The sequence below is a fragment of the Rhinichthys klamathensis genome, unplaced genomic scaffold (assembly GCF_029890125.1).
Source record: "Rhinichthys klamathensis goyatoka isolate OS25496 unplaced genomic scaffold, OSU_Roscu_1.1 h1tg000678l_1, whole genome shotgun sequence".
NCBI classification, from domain to species: Eukaryota; Metazoa; Chordata; class Actinopteri; order Cypriniformes; family Leuciscidae; genus Rhinichthys; species Rhinichthys klamathensis.
The window spans coordinates 78,983-95,887 of NW_026607110.1; the positions used below are offsets into that span (position 1 = coordinate 78,983).

Sequence of the window (16,905 nt, forward strand, 5' to 3'; positions counted from 1 at the left end):
GGGCTGTGACAGGTTTGAGAAAACAAAACATGCGCTGTTGGGCCAATAGTCAAGGATGTGGTGGTTTCAAATGATCTTTGAATGATCTGGATATTCCATTCAAAATGGTGCCAAAATGGTGCTAAAGAGCATTTGAATTCACATTCATGATTGGATTATCAGTTTTTACAAATAAAACTCAGGTCTGACATACGCAGGTCAGAAGTGATATAATGTTTATTCACTTGTCTAATTAGCATCAGTCACCATAAACACACAAAAGGGCCAAATGTCCCATGGGGCTCCTTTCAGGGAGAGCTGAATCACTGACATGGCCAGCGAGAGATATTCTCTCTACCAAAAAGCCTGCCACGAGGCCACTCTGGGTCAACTTTTTACCTCAATGTTTTAGATCATTTGTTTTGTTTGATTTGATTGTTTGGAACACAGTTCATAAATCCAAATGCTGCTAAGTAAAACAAAGCAATATAAAGCGTCTGCAGCTAATCACAGAAAGAGTAAGATATTTGACAACTTGAAAGGTGGTGACGCCAATTTTGCCCCCCAAAACGTGGCTGAGAGGGAAAGAGAGACCGACAGCTGCATTTCAATTATAAAATGATGTCATTTAGGCAGCTTGCAAAGATCTGACATACAGTGTTAACAAATTAAAACATATAATATTGAATCACAAAATCGAATAACCAAGTCAGATTGACCTTACATGGCATTTCACTATACATTACAACATTAATGTAATGTCCAGAGCATTTGAAGGGCACAATCATGTACCATTGCAGAGGTGAAGCAGGCAGCAGGGGCATGGCGAGCGGTCATATTTTTTTACAAGCTCTTGATTGATTAATGTAACTGGTGGAGAAGGGTTCCCAAGAGAGTGTGTGGGATGCTCTCTGATATGCAGCAAATTTTACAAGGAGCGGTGGTGGGCTTGAAAGTGGTGGGAAGAAAAGATCTCAGCCAAAAGCTGAAGTGAGAAATCCATCAGGAATGCACTCTCGCTCTTTTTATCCCCCTCCCTTTGCTCCCAACAGCTGCTGCCATAACTCTACTGTATTTTCCCCCTCTCATTGTTTCAACTATCCACATGGTTGACAAGCTGTCAGGACCAGTGGTGGGAGGAGCCAAAGTTTAATGCACTTTTATCCCTCAGATAATCTTCAAAAAATGTGTTTTGTAATTTTGTCTACAAGTGTTTAGGATCCTCTATTTCTATAAATAGAAAAATTTAAGAGTTCAAAAAGTTTTCCATCAAAAGGTGCAAAGGTATAAGTTGTAATGTTATGGAAGAAGCAAAAGATCTTTTCATCCATATCGTGACGTATATCAGAGTGAAACGGGTCATTAAAAAGAAAAGAAATGTAGGGCAGGCAGGACATGGTTCAATTCATCGGTCGGATGGGGGCACATGTGAATGCGAACTTACAGTTGATTGCAAGAAAAAGGCGGAGTTTACGCAAACTAAATGATTGGAGAAGTTCAGCAAACATCACCAGAGAAGTCTGTTGTTTCACTGGAGGATCAAGTTATGACATTTTGAAGAAAAAAATCAAACGAAACATGCATGGATGAATCGTTCACACTAAGATCAATTACATGCATTTAGAAAATATATCAGGTGAATTTTCCCTTCATGCCAACTTTAACAGACGTAGTGCCATGTTAGCCACCTGATTGTGTTTCTCTCTGATATGGCTGACAGGAAGAGGCCCGCTGTGTTTTATAGCACTTTCTTTGAGATGAGCAGTTGCATTGTTACACGCATCATCAATCAGAGAACCTTAGTCCAACAGATCCAGTGACACTTTAGAGCTCTATAGACCTCAGAGCACATAGCTGAACTCTTACTGAGCTCTCATTGTGCCATCTACATCTCCAACTGAGAGCATCAGTCTTATGAGTACCATAAGTATGAGTACATCCTTCATAGATGAGCACAATTAAACGGATAATGCACCCAAAAGAATTAAAATTCTGTCAGTTACCCTCATGTCGTTCCAATGGCTTTCTTTTTTCAAAAGAAGATATTTCAAAACTAAATGGACAATATTGGACCCCATTGACTTTGATTGTATGTATGCTTTCAACAACATTCCTTTCAGAAAATTTAGTCCTAACCCTAACCCTACCCCTAAGCCTAAACTTACCCATAACTTATCCCTAAAATGAGAGGGAAATGATAGATAAATAACACTGATGTAGAAGCATCTGACCCTGGTTGTAAACCTAAACTAGACATAAACTGTAAACTTGTCCCCTCAAATCTGACTGGTTAATTGGAATGATATTAATCCTGGCATAACATACGTAGGCCAGTAAGAGCTGTGCGTGTAAACCTCACCCCCCTGGCCTTAAGTGGCGCACCAGCGGCAAGAGGCTGCGGTCTATTGCGTCCTTGTTAGCGCACCCGCCTCCCACGCCGCAGACCCCGGTTTGAATCCTACTCTGACCAGGTAGAGTAGGACCGGTGACATTTGGTGCCGTGACCCAGATGGGAGTGAGGTTTGGGGGGTGAGTGTAACAGACGTAGGCCAGTAAGAGCTGTGCATGTAAACCTCAAGAAACGAGCTAGGAACTGACGCTAGAGGCCTTATTAGCACCCACCTCCCACTCCGCAGCAACCCCGATTTGAGTCCGGGTCACACACCACGTGTAACCAGTGGCTCGTGACGCCAAGCGTGATATGCAACACCAGTTACAAACACTTTAGTTCTGGATTGTGTAGCTTGTGGAGTTGTTGGACACGGGACAGCAGGCAGCAGTTTCTCTGGATATTTTATTCCCTCTCCCATGCAAGTACAATACAAAAGGGCCAGAAAAAGAGGAGCCCGAAACAAACTCTCCGATTCAGTTACAATACAAAAGGGAAGAGGCGGAGACAGAACAGGAAGTTATGTTGATTCTTGACATCACATCAATTAAAGGGAAAAGCACTCATTTCGATCAGGCAGCTACATCAGGTATATGTAAATGACCAATTTTGTGTGATTTCTACTAAACAATACATGCAATTAACGGTATAATTACTATACCCGTTACTGGAACATGTTGCACTTGGGGAAATCATGTTTACCATGTGGGTTATACAGGTTTGGAATGACATGAGGGTGAGTAAATTATTTCATCTTAGGTGAACTATCCCTTTAAGTTTTGTATACAGCATGACAATAATGGCTCTTGATTCAATAAAGCACATTTTGAACTGCATTTCAGTCAAACCATGTGTGTCTCTAGCAACTGCAGACACTACTTTAGTATTTGATAGTGTCATACCTGTACTCTGGCCTCGGTGAGCTTGGTTCTCTGGGCTAGTTCCTCTCTGGTGTAGATGTCTGGGTAGTGTGTCCTTTCGAAGGCCTTCTCCAGTTCTTCCAGCTGCTCGGCTGTGAAAGTGGTCCGACTGCGCCTCTGCTTCCTCTTCAGGGGCAGGTCCGGTTCAGACTCCACTTCCGAGCCTTCATCCATTCGACCTATCAGAGAAGATAGAGAACGAAAGAACTGAGTGCGATGTGAACGCCGCCACTATTGGAGTATAAGGCATCTACTTTCCATAGAGATGCACTTCCCAGAAAGCTCTCTGCTCATGAACACTGTCATGATCATACTAATTGTGATGTGTGAATGAATGTAGACCCCCCCCCCCCAAAAAACAGATGGATGGCGGTGTGGTGAAATGTAATGGATTCACGTGGCTTTCAAGCAAATATTATTTCAATGCACAGCTATTTTTATAAGCGAAGCTCTTGTAAATTCAATCCCACATCAGTGCGCATCCCAGTTCGCCCCGAGGCCATTGAGGGAAAAGGGGGGAGTTAATCTCCACAGACCACCTAAGCGATCCCTGTACCGCTATTCTGTGCTAAAAATGAAACAAAACTGGCACTTTGCAAATAACTCAAGTATACGATTGAGAACATTTCATTAAATGCCATCCGCAATATATTCTTGCAGTCTTTAAAATACGAGCGGTGGATTATCTGTCAAATGCAGCCATGTCAACTATAGCATTTCTGTTTAGTGGTTAGCTGGAGAAAAGATGAGAAACAATAAGCCCAAATCTGATCTAATGCAAACCAGAGGTGTGTGGGTGGCAATTCAAGCTGAGTAGCTTAGTGATGAAACAAAACTGACACATTAGCGTATCCGTGCTGTGCAAAACAGTGACCTTTATACAGGTGTGTGAATGTCATTGCTAACTTTGCAAGTAATTGCAGCAGGCATTAATATTAATAGGTCTAGATTGATAAGTATGCGGGCAAAAAAAAACTCACTAACAATAGAGTTTCCACATAAGGACCATTTCCACATATAACAGGGAAGATCTTACAGCCTGTTTTTATCATTTCATTTGAGTTGATTCCTTATTTATTTCCAGTTTGGCTGGCACTGGGCTGATCCTTGAAAATCCCTTCAGCAGCATTGGGGGCCTAGCTCGGCAGACACTGGCCTTAATCCAGGCCATGACTTCCCGCTAAATTGAAGCAATTCTACATTAGTGATGGCTGAACCCTGGCTTCTTATTGGCTAATGCTGGTGTGGGCTTCCAATACTGGCCCCTCTGAATATGGTTGATTATATAGGAGCCGAGTGGGCTGCGCTCTGCCTTTCCTTATGCGTTAGGGATGGTTTTTTTTTTACCCAAATAATCGCAATTCATCTAAATGAATCTGATATTGATTTGTACAAATTTGAAAAAAAAAAATCTCTTTAAGTGAACATTTGACGTTCATTGAACTGTTTCAATATACAAAAGGTTCTTCAGATTATTAAAGAAAAAAAACCTTTAAGAACTGTTCCGTAAAAGGTTCTTTGGGGTACTGAAAAATGCTATTCTATGTCTTTGCTGTGAAAATTCCCTTTTGTAACCTTTTGTTTAAGAGTGTGTGTTGGTTGAAACTCTTCTCTATACTTTACAGCATTAGCAGAATGAGTATTCCTTTAAAACATTTTTAACAAAATGGACATTATAACTGAAATGAACCTGGAATCTAATCAAAATTTAATTGAATCAGGAAATCTATATCAAAGCCCAGTCCTACACAATTTAACAGTAAGCTTTAGAACATAGGCTATATTTTACACGATAAACATCCACTTTTTACCAGGGTCATTGGAAAGACTCGGTACAGTAAGAACTGGTTTTTCAGGCTAGGTGAAACACAAGAGGGATTTGAGAAGTAATTCAATGACAGTAACACTTGTAGGTGACAGCAGATCTGTTCATTCTGATTCTACACCATAGGGCACCTTGAGGCAAGTTAGAGAAATATAAATTCTTACAAAAAATCCTAATGTTTGGTTTTATTCATTTAACCAAAAAAAAAAAAAAACTTTTTTATTCCCCAGATATGAGTTAAAATGATTCTGAATGATTTGACATTTCTATATATGAAAGATGTCATGTTTTTTCTTTGCCAGTGTCACCTAACATTGGTTTGGTTACAACAACAAATGCTAACCAATGGCAACACCAGATTACAGAATGAGTAGTTTGCAAGTCACTATACTTGTTTGTTGGACAATTGGACAGTCCCAAGAATATTGGACGATTGGACAGTCCCAAGTCCCAAAAATAGCCCCCAAACAAAAGCCCAACAATGAAAGAGCCATCAAAGTGGCTTCGACTCCAGGCCAGCTCTGTCTTTTAATTAAACAAGGAATTATGGGATTACAGGGAGGTTCTCATTACAGGCCACTTGAGGAGTCCTCTGGTAGATGTCTTTTTGTCTCCCAGAGCTCACGCTCAGGAATTCCCGACGGATTACACATGGCCGTAGGACATGAGGCCGCATTAATTAAATCAATTCCTTTGCCTTTTCTTTTAAGATTCATTTTGCCAGAATTCTCCCCTCATCCAAACACTCAGCTAAAAACATACTCAAGTATACATATAAATTGGAACTCATGTTCTTTAAATCCCTTTGTTGGTTTTGGAGAAATTGTGACAAAGTGATTTGGTTTTGACTCGCCATGACGACCACTTAAGGCTGGTGCAGTGATCTATACTGATTGTTTTTACAAAAGGTAGCCACCACTTTCATTGAAGACACAACATGGAATTTATTTTTCTTCCCTACGTGCTGCTAGCACTAATACGAAAAAGAAGTTTATTCAAGTGTTCTAGTATACTTATTTAAACTAAAAAATATGAAAGTATACTTTCAGTCTACATTTTATATACTTCTTAGAAATATACTTTATGTACTTCTCGGAAATATACTTAAAATTACACTTAAGTGTACTTGACTTATACTGAGAGAAAAGTCCAAGTAGGCCTGTATTTGGCCTGTACTTATACTCAATCTTTTGATCGAGATACACTTAAAAGTATAATTAAGTATACTTGGCTTGTAGTTGTGTCAACTCTTTTGATCGAGTAGCCTATTAAATATACTTTTTTTTTACATAGTTTTTCATGTACAGTCTTAGGAAACTTACATTGTTTGAAAATATTGATTAGAATATTTATGTAAAACAAATATGTTTCTAATTCTGAGTATCTGCATTTTTTGTGTAGGCTAGTCCACTGGTAGTGTGCATAGGAATTTACTTTAATTCTACTTTACTCTTTCCCCACCATTGACTGAATTTTCCAGCTATCCATGTTTTCACTGTTACACGCTATGACACATCTTCTAGTACAGAATCTCTGGATCAAAACACAGGAGAAGAAGAAGCTGAAACAAGTGATAGAAGATTGCTCACGCAAATGTAAAATAACGTGATCATCATCAAACATTGAACAGCATGTAAATCAAACCTGCTTAATGTTACCAAATGAAATGTCGTACCCATGAAGAGAAAACGACTGTGAAGCTTTGGGGGTGTTGGACTCGATCTACTCCATCTGTGTTTTGATCATCGTTCTGAATCTGATCAAGGTGTAGTCTTTGACAAAAATGTAATTTTCTCAACTTTTTTGTTTAAAATGTTGACTTTCTTTATGAAACTTACCGACATTCAAGTGTTGATAAAAAAGGATGCATAAAGCTAATAACATGTTTTTAAAGTACAGTTAAAGGTATTTTCAGGTAGGCCTATAAAAAATAAAATCTATATTTGAACATAGTAGTAGCCTACTGTATACTGCATATAAGTGCAAAAAAATATATAAATAGTAAAATATAAGTATAATGTTATGTTCACTTAAAGAAAACTTACAAGTATACTTGCAGTATAAACTACAAAACTAGTAGTTTACTGAGATCACACTTCAGTGTGTACTTGCATAAACTAAAAAAAGTACTAATTGTATTAAAATACTAAACTACTAGTATACTTATAAGTTTACTTGTAGAACAGATGCATTACAAATGAGAAACCTAGTTGTGTAAAAGTTTACTACTGTTACACTTATAGTACACTTAAACATATAATTTTATATACTAAAAGTGGACCAATTTAGTCCCAAGCAATATTGAAATAGTACACTTACAAGTTTATTTCAAGTACACATTGATATTAGTATACTTACTACGTAAAGTATACTTAAAAATATACTTGAACTGAACATTACTTAAGTACTTCATAAAATGAACTTGAAGTATACTTATTTTCCATAAGGGTAGTAACTAGCCAGAAATAATAACCATCATGCCGTTTCAAACCAGTATTTCTTTTCTTCTATGGACCACAAAAGAAGAAATTGTGAAGAATGTTTTTGTCCATGCAATGAAAGGCAATGGGGTCCAAAACAAAACTGACATATAAACAAAAAAAAACATCTTAATTTAATTTCAACAGATGAAAAAGTCATTAAGGGTGAATAAATAATCCAATGAACAATCCCTCTACTTGTGGTAGAAAATCAAACTTGACTACCGTTTAAAAGTTTGGGGACAATTTTTTTATTTAAAGAAATTATTACTTTTATTCAGAATGGAATTCAAGTTACCAAAAGTGACAGTAAAGACGTTTATGTTACAAAAGACTTCAATCACATGTTTTTTTTAACTTTCAATTCGTCAAATTTTCGCAAAAATATTAAAACAGCACAACTGTATTCAACATTGTTAAGAAATGTTTCTTGAGCAGCAAATCAGCCTTTTACAATGATTTCACAAAAAAAAAAAAAAAAAAGTTTAATCTTAAAGACCCCAAACTTTTAAACAGTGTATATCCACCCACAATTACCAAAGCAGATATGTTTCGAGACAAGCCATCAGCTTCTCGGTTTCCACACATTTTTACCTTCAGGTAGATGAATGAAAATCAGGGCGACAAATCTAAGAAACCCAATTTTAAAGTCTACAAGCTCGATGCAATGGCCCCTGCATGACTGATGACTATGTATTCTGCCACATCTCATTCTGCCCTTGTTACAACAATTACGATGTCATTTAGCTGCCATAACAGAAAACCCACAAGCTGCTCCTCAGCCAGCCCTGCAGAGACAGATAAAACCAGAATAAGTTTGACAGCACTCTCCTGCTAAAGGTCAGCATATATCGCTCTCCCACTCGTAGTATAATGAGGACAGGATTATGGAAATGAAACAGACGCTGATGCAGATATGCGTCTAAACCTGGACCTCATCTTTGTCTCTGCGAGATCCCGCGATTGACATGCTGGGTCCCATCACACGAATGAGACCATGGCAAGTACCCAGATCTGTCGAATGTGCTGCGGCATAAATATAACGGAGTATGAAACATTTTGTCTCAGGTGGCCTGGAGCAGACAGCAGTGAAAGCTTTTGAATAAAAGGTAAATAGAGCAAAAACTGGGTTTTAGAAATAAAAAGAGCGCTTTGGCCAAACCACTAATCGGAAAAGAACAGGAACATTGAATTACAATAAGACGACACTCTTAAATCTATTAAAAAGTTGAAGGAATGCTGATAAAATGTTTTTATCTTAACTTGTGGGCTTAATTAAAAAATTCCCAGTGAATATTATTCCGTTATCCATGGAGTCCTCCAGGGTTCCCAGGATATTGTTCAACTCTATGTTTCAAGCAAAAGGATGCAAAAACACGGCATGATTTTCGAACCGAACAAGATAATCTGACAGCAAATGAGCGATGTTTTCATTCAAACAAGCTCTGACGAGAACCCAAATCCTATTATTTTCCAAACTTAAAATTGTCTCTTTGCATCCCTTCAGTTATTAAGAGTGAACGTGCCCCATGGGATCAACCTGATTTGAAGCACTTACACATCAAAGGCAGTTAATCAGAGGAGAATTGGCCTAATATATCTTGAATAGGAATTCGATTAAAAGCCCTTTGGTGAAACTGAACCAGAAGAGTGGCTGTAACACTTTCAAACTGATTCACGTAGATTTGCTTCATACAACCAACCTGACTGAGCTTTTTTGTTGACAGCTGGGCATAAAACTCCCCGAGAGGCTACACGGCGGACAGTGATTAACCGCTGCGGGTGAGGAGTGACTAAGGCCAAAGAGAAGTCATGACCACCCAACATAAGCCTTCAGACCACTTCCATCACCGATGAGCCTGTGAGCAGATGGGATATTCATCATCACGGCCACACTCAGACCTCTTTCTCCTCTCTGTTGTCTTTTTATTTTCATTCCCTCATTCTCCCTCTCTCTCGCCCTAACCTTTCCTGCCACAGTCTCTGTAAAGAACTAAAGGGCCTGGGGTAAAGTGTTCGTCCACAGCTGCACATTCCACTAAGCTTAGCATGGTAGCACACATTTACACATTTGTCTTCATCAGAGTTGGCTCTCAAAACAATATTGTACTCAGGTTGGTCCGGTATTTCTGAGGCACACAACTGGCCTCCTTGTTTCCAACACTACGAGAGTCCAACTGGGTAAATCACACCAATGATTGTCCCATTTATTTCTAAATTATTAAACGTATAAATTCAGACGTGGATCTATTTACAACTACTGTTTCATTCAAACTGTCATCCAAACATATCTGCACTCTCGGGTTATATGAATAAAATACTGTATATATTCTTGCAGCCGCTTACACATTCATTTGGTCTTGCTTCCAAACAATCTCTGCGATTTAGGGTTATAAAAACCATAACTTCCTAAAGAAAATGTCTGTGGGGTTTGCCAATCTCCACAATGCAAGGAGGTTCTAGGTCGTTATTAGTGATACACCTAAATTTTGATAACCAAAAAACAATTTGACTGCCACAACAACAACAAAAAATTTCCGTTTGGCCGAAACCATTGATCGAAACAGTGATCATCAATGACACGTTTGGACTATATCAGATATTTCGTACGAACAACATGGACTACAAGTGAACATGTTTGCAGAGTAGATGCATTAGTGACCAAAAATTATGATTAATAATTATTATAATAAGTAAAATTTGTACAACTAAAATATCGAGAGGCTGCTCATTGCTGAAAAACTGTATACGACTGGTTTATCATCTTTAAACATGACACCCTAAACAGCATAAGGAGTAATTACCCAATCACACAAATTTAAATACAGAAATCCAGTTTTGGGCTAGAGCCGAACGTTTGTCAACTTTATCTCCTGTCTATAATAAAAGATTTTTAGAGTGCATACTTTTTTTTGCAGTTTTTGGCTAAAATAATTTTAATTAAATTTTGGTGTATTAATTTTGCTGTAAGTTGGTTGCTATGTGGTATACCTACTGGCCCAAGTCAAAAGATGCCATCCCATAGTCTCTATGATATTGTGGGCCATACATATGACTGAGGACCCTTCTTCAGTGTCAGTCAAAGGGATTGTTTTCACTGCCTTATTGTCCAATAATCATACATTTGATTTACAAAGCCACAGTTTGATGAATCATTTATGTTTGCAGCACAGTGTAGGATGAGTTATGTGCCACAGTTTAATACCTATGGTTAGGAATTTACATAGTAAAACTATGAGCAAAAGTAAAGTAATGGTGATGTTACTAATTAATTTGGGTTATCCCAAAGATGAATCAAATCAAATACATTGCAATGCTGAAAAACTGATGATGGTGTAACACAGGTTAAATAAAGTTAATTTAATTTAAACACAATTTAGTGATCTGTTCCCTTAATAAAAGTTGATAAGAGATGAAAAAAGTGAATAATATAAAAATGAATAAATATTCAAATTCATTCTAGATAAAAGCTCAGTGATCAACCAATGAGAGCTCTTTGTCATTTGAGTCATGGGTGTCGACGAGCATGCGCAATGACAGAAGAGACGAGCTTGATTGAGAAGAGCAGACGCAATCTGATCGTCGTGATCCGTTTCTATAAATCTTAGATTGAGAATCTGTGGAAAGAGTATGAGAAAGTCGAGATTTTATTAATTTGATGCATTCTGAATAAGAAGTCGATTGAATAGAGGAATACATTCTACCTGGTGAGTCAGTATCATATAATTAATGATAAAAAGACTGTATTACTTCATAATAAGATAGAATTACTGCTACTAAACCGTAAATTAGTTGCTGTGGACTGGTTATTTTCTCTTTAAATTGTATTTTGATCCGAGTAGTCATAAATGTCTGAAGTAAACCGCGTGGTCATTGTACATTGCAGTTCACCGACGCCATTTTATGATCACGCAGGCCTGTAGTTGCGCCTGTGTGAGAGCAAAAGAAAGAAACGATCACCAAGGTAAATAATTAGTTAATCAATTCTGTGAAAAAAATATATTTGTACTGTATGTCTACTGGTTATGTGATTACTTCAGTTTGAGCGGTTATATTGAACCGCGTGGTTATTATTTGTTCATTTCAGAGTTCACCGTCGCCATTGTTGGCAACGTGTCTGTATTAGAAAGAGAGCTATTGATTCAGAGGTAAATTAATGTGATTATATTATTTCATGAAGAAATGGTAATTGTAAATGTGTATTAGATGTTATTCTGTATCTTTGATGTGGAACTTATTTTGAAATGTACTAAATGAATGTACTGGTCTGTGATCAGGCCAGGTTTTTTTTTTTTTTTTTTTTTTTTTTTTTTTTTTTTTTTTTTTTTTTTTAAAATGTTAAAATGAAGCACTTTATTTATTTTCATTTACTGGGACAACCATAAAGTACATCCAGAATAGAAAAATAATATGCGCTTGGTTGCTTTGGGCTCATTTCCACTCAGCAGAAACCACCCACTGTAATCATTCTGCTCTTTAGTGGGCCAACAACAGGAAAAACATAAAAAACTAACTAAAGAATTCACTGCCTTCCAAACAATCCCAGATAACACACTATTGGAAAAACACAGTATCCAACTCACACTATTCTGACACATTACAATCACTCTGATATAAAGTACCCAGGACTCAGAATGGACAGGACCTCAGTCAGTGCATCTTTAACAGGGTAACTGCCTTGGTTTCGTTTGCAACAACAAAGAACATGGCCCCATTCACATAAAGCTACCCTGGTAAGATTACACAGAGATCATAGAACGAAGCATCAAGATCAAATCAAATAAAAACAAATAAGTCTGAAAGAATATTATTCAGGAACTAAACTGATATGCACGCGCTAATTTAGATGCATGCGCAGATGAGACCAAACTAAACAAAATATATATTTAACAAAACATATCACTGTTTGTCATGGGAACAATGTTCTCTGAGTTTTTCTGAGATGCGGTCCCGCCATTCTTGTGGCACGGGGGACTCACCGAAATTCAAGGCGAAATTGGATCCCTGAGTAGGTAAGTGCTCACTAGCCGGGGAAACACTCGACTGAGGAAGCACGGACTCAACTGCATGCAGCTCTGCTATTATGCATAGGGCGCGACCGATCCATCCGCAAGATCTGGAAGCCGTCCGCAAACATCTGCGCGATCTTCTTGCGAGTAACGTTATCCGAGAGTCTGAGTCGTCCTTTTCTTCACCTATCGTAGTAGTGCGGAAGAAAAACGGAGATGTACGGTTGTGCATAGACTATAGGAAGTTAAACCTACAAACCGTTAAAGACGCATATGCATTACCCAATCTCGAGGAGACGTTTTCCGCCTTAACCGGATCAAAATGGTTCTCGGTACTCGACTTGAAATCTGGGTATTACCAGATAGAGGTGGAAGAAGCAGACAAACCTAAAACCGCCTTTGTCTGTCCCCTGGGGTTTTGGGAGTTTAATCGCATGCCTCAGGGGGTCACTAATGCCCCAAGTACTTTTCAGAGATTGATGGAGAAGTGTATGGAGGATATCAATCTCAGGGAAGTACTTGTATTCCTTGACGATCTAATCATATTTTCTGAAACTTTGGAAGAGCATGAAAGACGGCTGTTAAAAGTTCTTTCTCGGCTCAGAGAGTATGGGCTAAAACTCGCCCCTGAGAAATGTAAGTTCTTTCAGACGTCCGTTCGTTATTTAGGGCACATTGTGTCTGAGCACGGCGTTGAGACTGATCCGGAGGAAATACAAGCCTTAAAAACCTGGCCGAGTCCCAAAAACCTTAAGGAGTTAAGGTCGTTTTTGGGCTTTTCGGGGTATTATCGCCGTTTTATTAAGGATTACTCTAGGGTTGTGAAACCACTCACCGATCTGACCGTAGGGTATCCGCCGACTAGGAAAAGTGTTAAACGGAGTGAGAGTAAGGGTTCATACCATAACCCTAAAGATTCGTTCGGAGACCGTTGGACCCCACTTTGTGAGGAAGCGTTTCGGTCTGTTATCGACAACCTGACTACTGCGCCTGTGTTGGGTTTTGCTAACCCTAAACTTACCTACTTCCTGCATACAGATGCCAGCACCAAGGGTTTAGGAGCAGCCCTGTATCAGGAACAGGAAGGGAGGATGCGAGTCATTGCATATGCAAGTAGAGGGTTATCCCGCAGTGAGTCCAATTACCCGGCGCATAAGCTTGAGTTTCTTGCCCTTAAATGGGCAGTAACTGAAAAGTTTAGGGATTATTTGTATGGTAGCCAATTCACCGTCGTTACAGACAGTAACCCTTTAACGTATGTTCTAACCACGGCGAGACTAGATGCGACTAGCTACAGGTGGCTTGCTGCCCTTTCCACTTTTTCATTTAAGTTACAGTACAGAGCAGGCAAGTTAAATGCTGATGCTGATGGTCTATCAAGGCGACCGCAGGAACAATTGCCTGAAAATCCTCAATCGCAAAAAGAGTACGAACGAATTCAACAGTTTATGCAGAATCATCTCGCGGAAGCTGCAGATTCGTGTGACACCGCAAGTGACGTAGTTCAGGCGATATGTGAGAAGCATCTGGTCAGACCGCCAACGGACGTTGGGTCTGGTGCTGCTTTTGTTGAGTCTCTTGCACTTCACCCTGATGCAGTACCTGATAGTTACGCACAAGAAGGTGATTTAGAGGGGTTACCTGTTGTATCTTACCTGTCAGGGAACCTCTGTGACGAGCAAAGGGCAGATCCAGTCATTCGAGAAGTAGTGTCTTTCTTAGAGTCGGGAGAAAAGCCTCCGCCAACAGTCAGGAGGGAACTCCCAGATCTTCCTTTCTTTCTAAGAGAGTGGAACCGTCTTGAGTTAAAAGATGGGGTGCTTTATCGGAAGCGGCAAGTAGAGGAATTAGTTACTTACCAACTCGTGCTACCTGAGAAACTGAGGCCCTCTGTATTGAGCAGTTTGCATGACAGTATGGGTCATATGGGGGTAGAGAGAACTCTAGATTTAGTAAGGTCTCGTTTCTATTGGCCGAAGATGGCTGCGGAAGTAGAACAAAAGATCCGAACATGCGGTCGTTGTGTGAGGAGGAAATCATTGCCTCAAAAAGCTGCACCGCTGGTTAATATCCAAGCCACAAGACCTTTAGAGTTGGTCTGTATGGATTTTCTCTCATTAGAGCCGGACAAGAGTAACACGAGAGACATCTTGGTAATCACTGACTTCTTTACCAAATATGCTGTGGCAGTCCCCACACCCAACCAAAAGGCAAGGACGGTAGCAAAATGTCTTTGGGAAAATTTTGTTGTGCATTATGGGTTCCCCGAGCGTCTTCATAGCGACCAGGGCCGAGATTTTGAATCACGTACCATTAAAGAGCTCTGTGAAATGGCAGGTGTTAAAAAATCCCGAACCAGCCCTTATCATCCCAGGGGAAATCCGGTCGAACGCTTCAATAGGACCTTGCTCAGTATGATGGGTACCTTAGAAGAAAAGGACAAGGTTCGTTGGAGAGATTTTGTAAAACCTTTAGCTCATGCGTACAATTGCACGAAACATGAGGTCACTGGGTTCACTCCCTACGAATTGATGTTTGGACGTCAACCCAGGTTACCCGTCGACCTTGCTTTTGGGTTGCCGTATCAAGATGGTCTGCGACAGTCTCATTCCGAGTATGTCAAGCATCTAAAAACCAATCTGAAAGAGAGTTATTCGCTTGCGTCACGTGGTATGTCAAAAAGTGCAGAAAGAAACAAAGCTAGGTTTGACAAATCCGTAACTCATTGTTCTTTGGAGATTGGTGATCGAGTGTTAGTGAGGAACGTTAGGATACGCGGGAAGCACAAGTTAGCAGACAAGTGGGAGTCTGAGGTGTATGTTGTGGTGAGTCAGGCAGCTGAATTGCCAGTTTATACTGTTCGTCCAGAGAGAAAGGACGGTCCTCTGCGTACTCTTCACAGAGATCTGTTGCTCCCGTGTGGGTTTTTACCGTCTCCCGAAGTTGAACCACCCACTCTAAACAAATCCATCTCAAGACCTCGAACACGACAGAATCCTAAGGTTCCGTTAATTGATGACACTTCTCTCTCTGATCCTGAAGAAGGAAATTCGTATTGTGAGTACAGTCGTACTCCAAATATAGAGACAGTACGGTTCTCTACAGTTCATGATATCTGTGCGGAAAAAGAGACTGTGAGCGCTGATTCTGCTGATACCTCAGCCGAACAAACTTTCTCAACCGGCGAAACTTTGCAGGGCGACCAGAGTAATAATTTACTTATTGAAGCCTTACCAGTCGGTAATCCTGATGAATACTTACCTTTCGATACACCTGGTGAACACTTACCTCTTAATGTTCCCGGTGTCCTTGAACAAAGTAACTTACCTGATAAGGGCCAAGTCGATGCTGTAATGGGTAGTTCTGTTGATGAAGTTGAAGTAACCAGTGTTGTTGAAAGTTCAGATGTTCCTGTAAAAGCAGAACAACAATCAGAAGATGAGATAGACACCTTACCGAGGCGTTCTGTTAGACAGAGAGGAGAACCAGAGCGACTTACTTATTTTCAGCCAGGAAACCCATTAATATATGTGGTCCAATCTTTGTTCCAAGGTCTGAATTCGGCTTTTGTTAAATCTCTTGGTGGAGATGAAAATCTGAATGTCCTTCCCTTGCTGCCTAATGGTTTACACAGTGTGGTCACCAGTCAGCCAAGCAGAACATGCAAAGGGACTTGCATGAATTTAGGAGGGGAGAATGTAACACAGGTTAAATAAAGTTAATTTAATTTAAACACAATTTAGTGATCTGTTCCCTTAATAAAAGTTGATAAGAGATGAAAAAAGTGAATAATATAAAAATGAATAAATATTCAAATTCATTCTAGATAAAAGCTCAGTGATCAACCAATGAGAGCTCTTTGTCATTTGAGTCATGGGTGTCGACGAGCATGCGCAATGACAGAAGAGACGAGCTTGATTGAGAAGAGCAGACGCAATCTGATCGTCGTGATCCGTTTCTATAAATCTTAGATTGAGAATCTGTGGAAAGAGTATGAGAAAGTCGAGATTTTATTAATTTGATGCATTCTGAATAAGAAGTCGATTGAATAGAGGAATACATTCTACCTGGTGAGTCAGTATCATATAATTAATGATAAAAAGACTGTATTACTTCATAATAAGATAGAATTACTGCTACTAAACCGTAAATTAGTTGCTGTGGACTGGTTATTTTCTCTTTAAATTGTATTTTGATCCGAGTAGTCATAAATGTCTGAAGTAAACCGCGTGGTCATTGTACATTGCAGTTCACCGACGCCATTTTATGATCACGCACGCCTGTAGTTGCGCCTGTGTGAGAG

At 39.4% G+C, this 16,905-nt stretch overlaps 1 protein-coding gene across 3 annotated transcripts in view; it reads right to left on the reverse strand.

Moving 5' to 3' along the window:
* pax7b (paired box 7b) overlaps positions 1 to 16,905 on the reverse strand; it is a 61,028-nt gene that overhangs the window by 28,768 nt on the left and 15,355 nt on the right. For 2 of the 3 annotated variants that reach the window (XM_056241817.1, XM_056241816.1), the window contains exon 5: positions 3,271 to 3,467. In XM_056241817.1, the coding sequence (XP_056097792.1) occupies positions 3,271 to 3,467 (197 nt within the window). Of the gene's footprint in view, positions 1 to 3,264; positions 3,468 to 16,905 lie in introns of those variants that run through there. The other variant, XM_056241818.1, reaches the window with a different exon arrangement.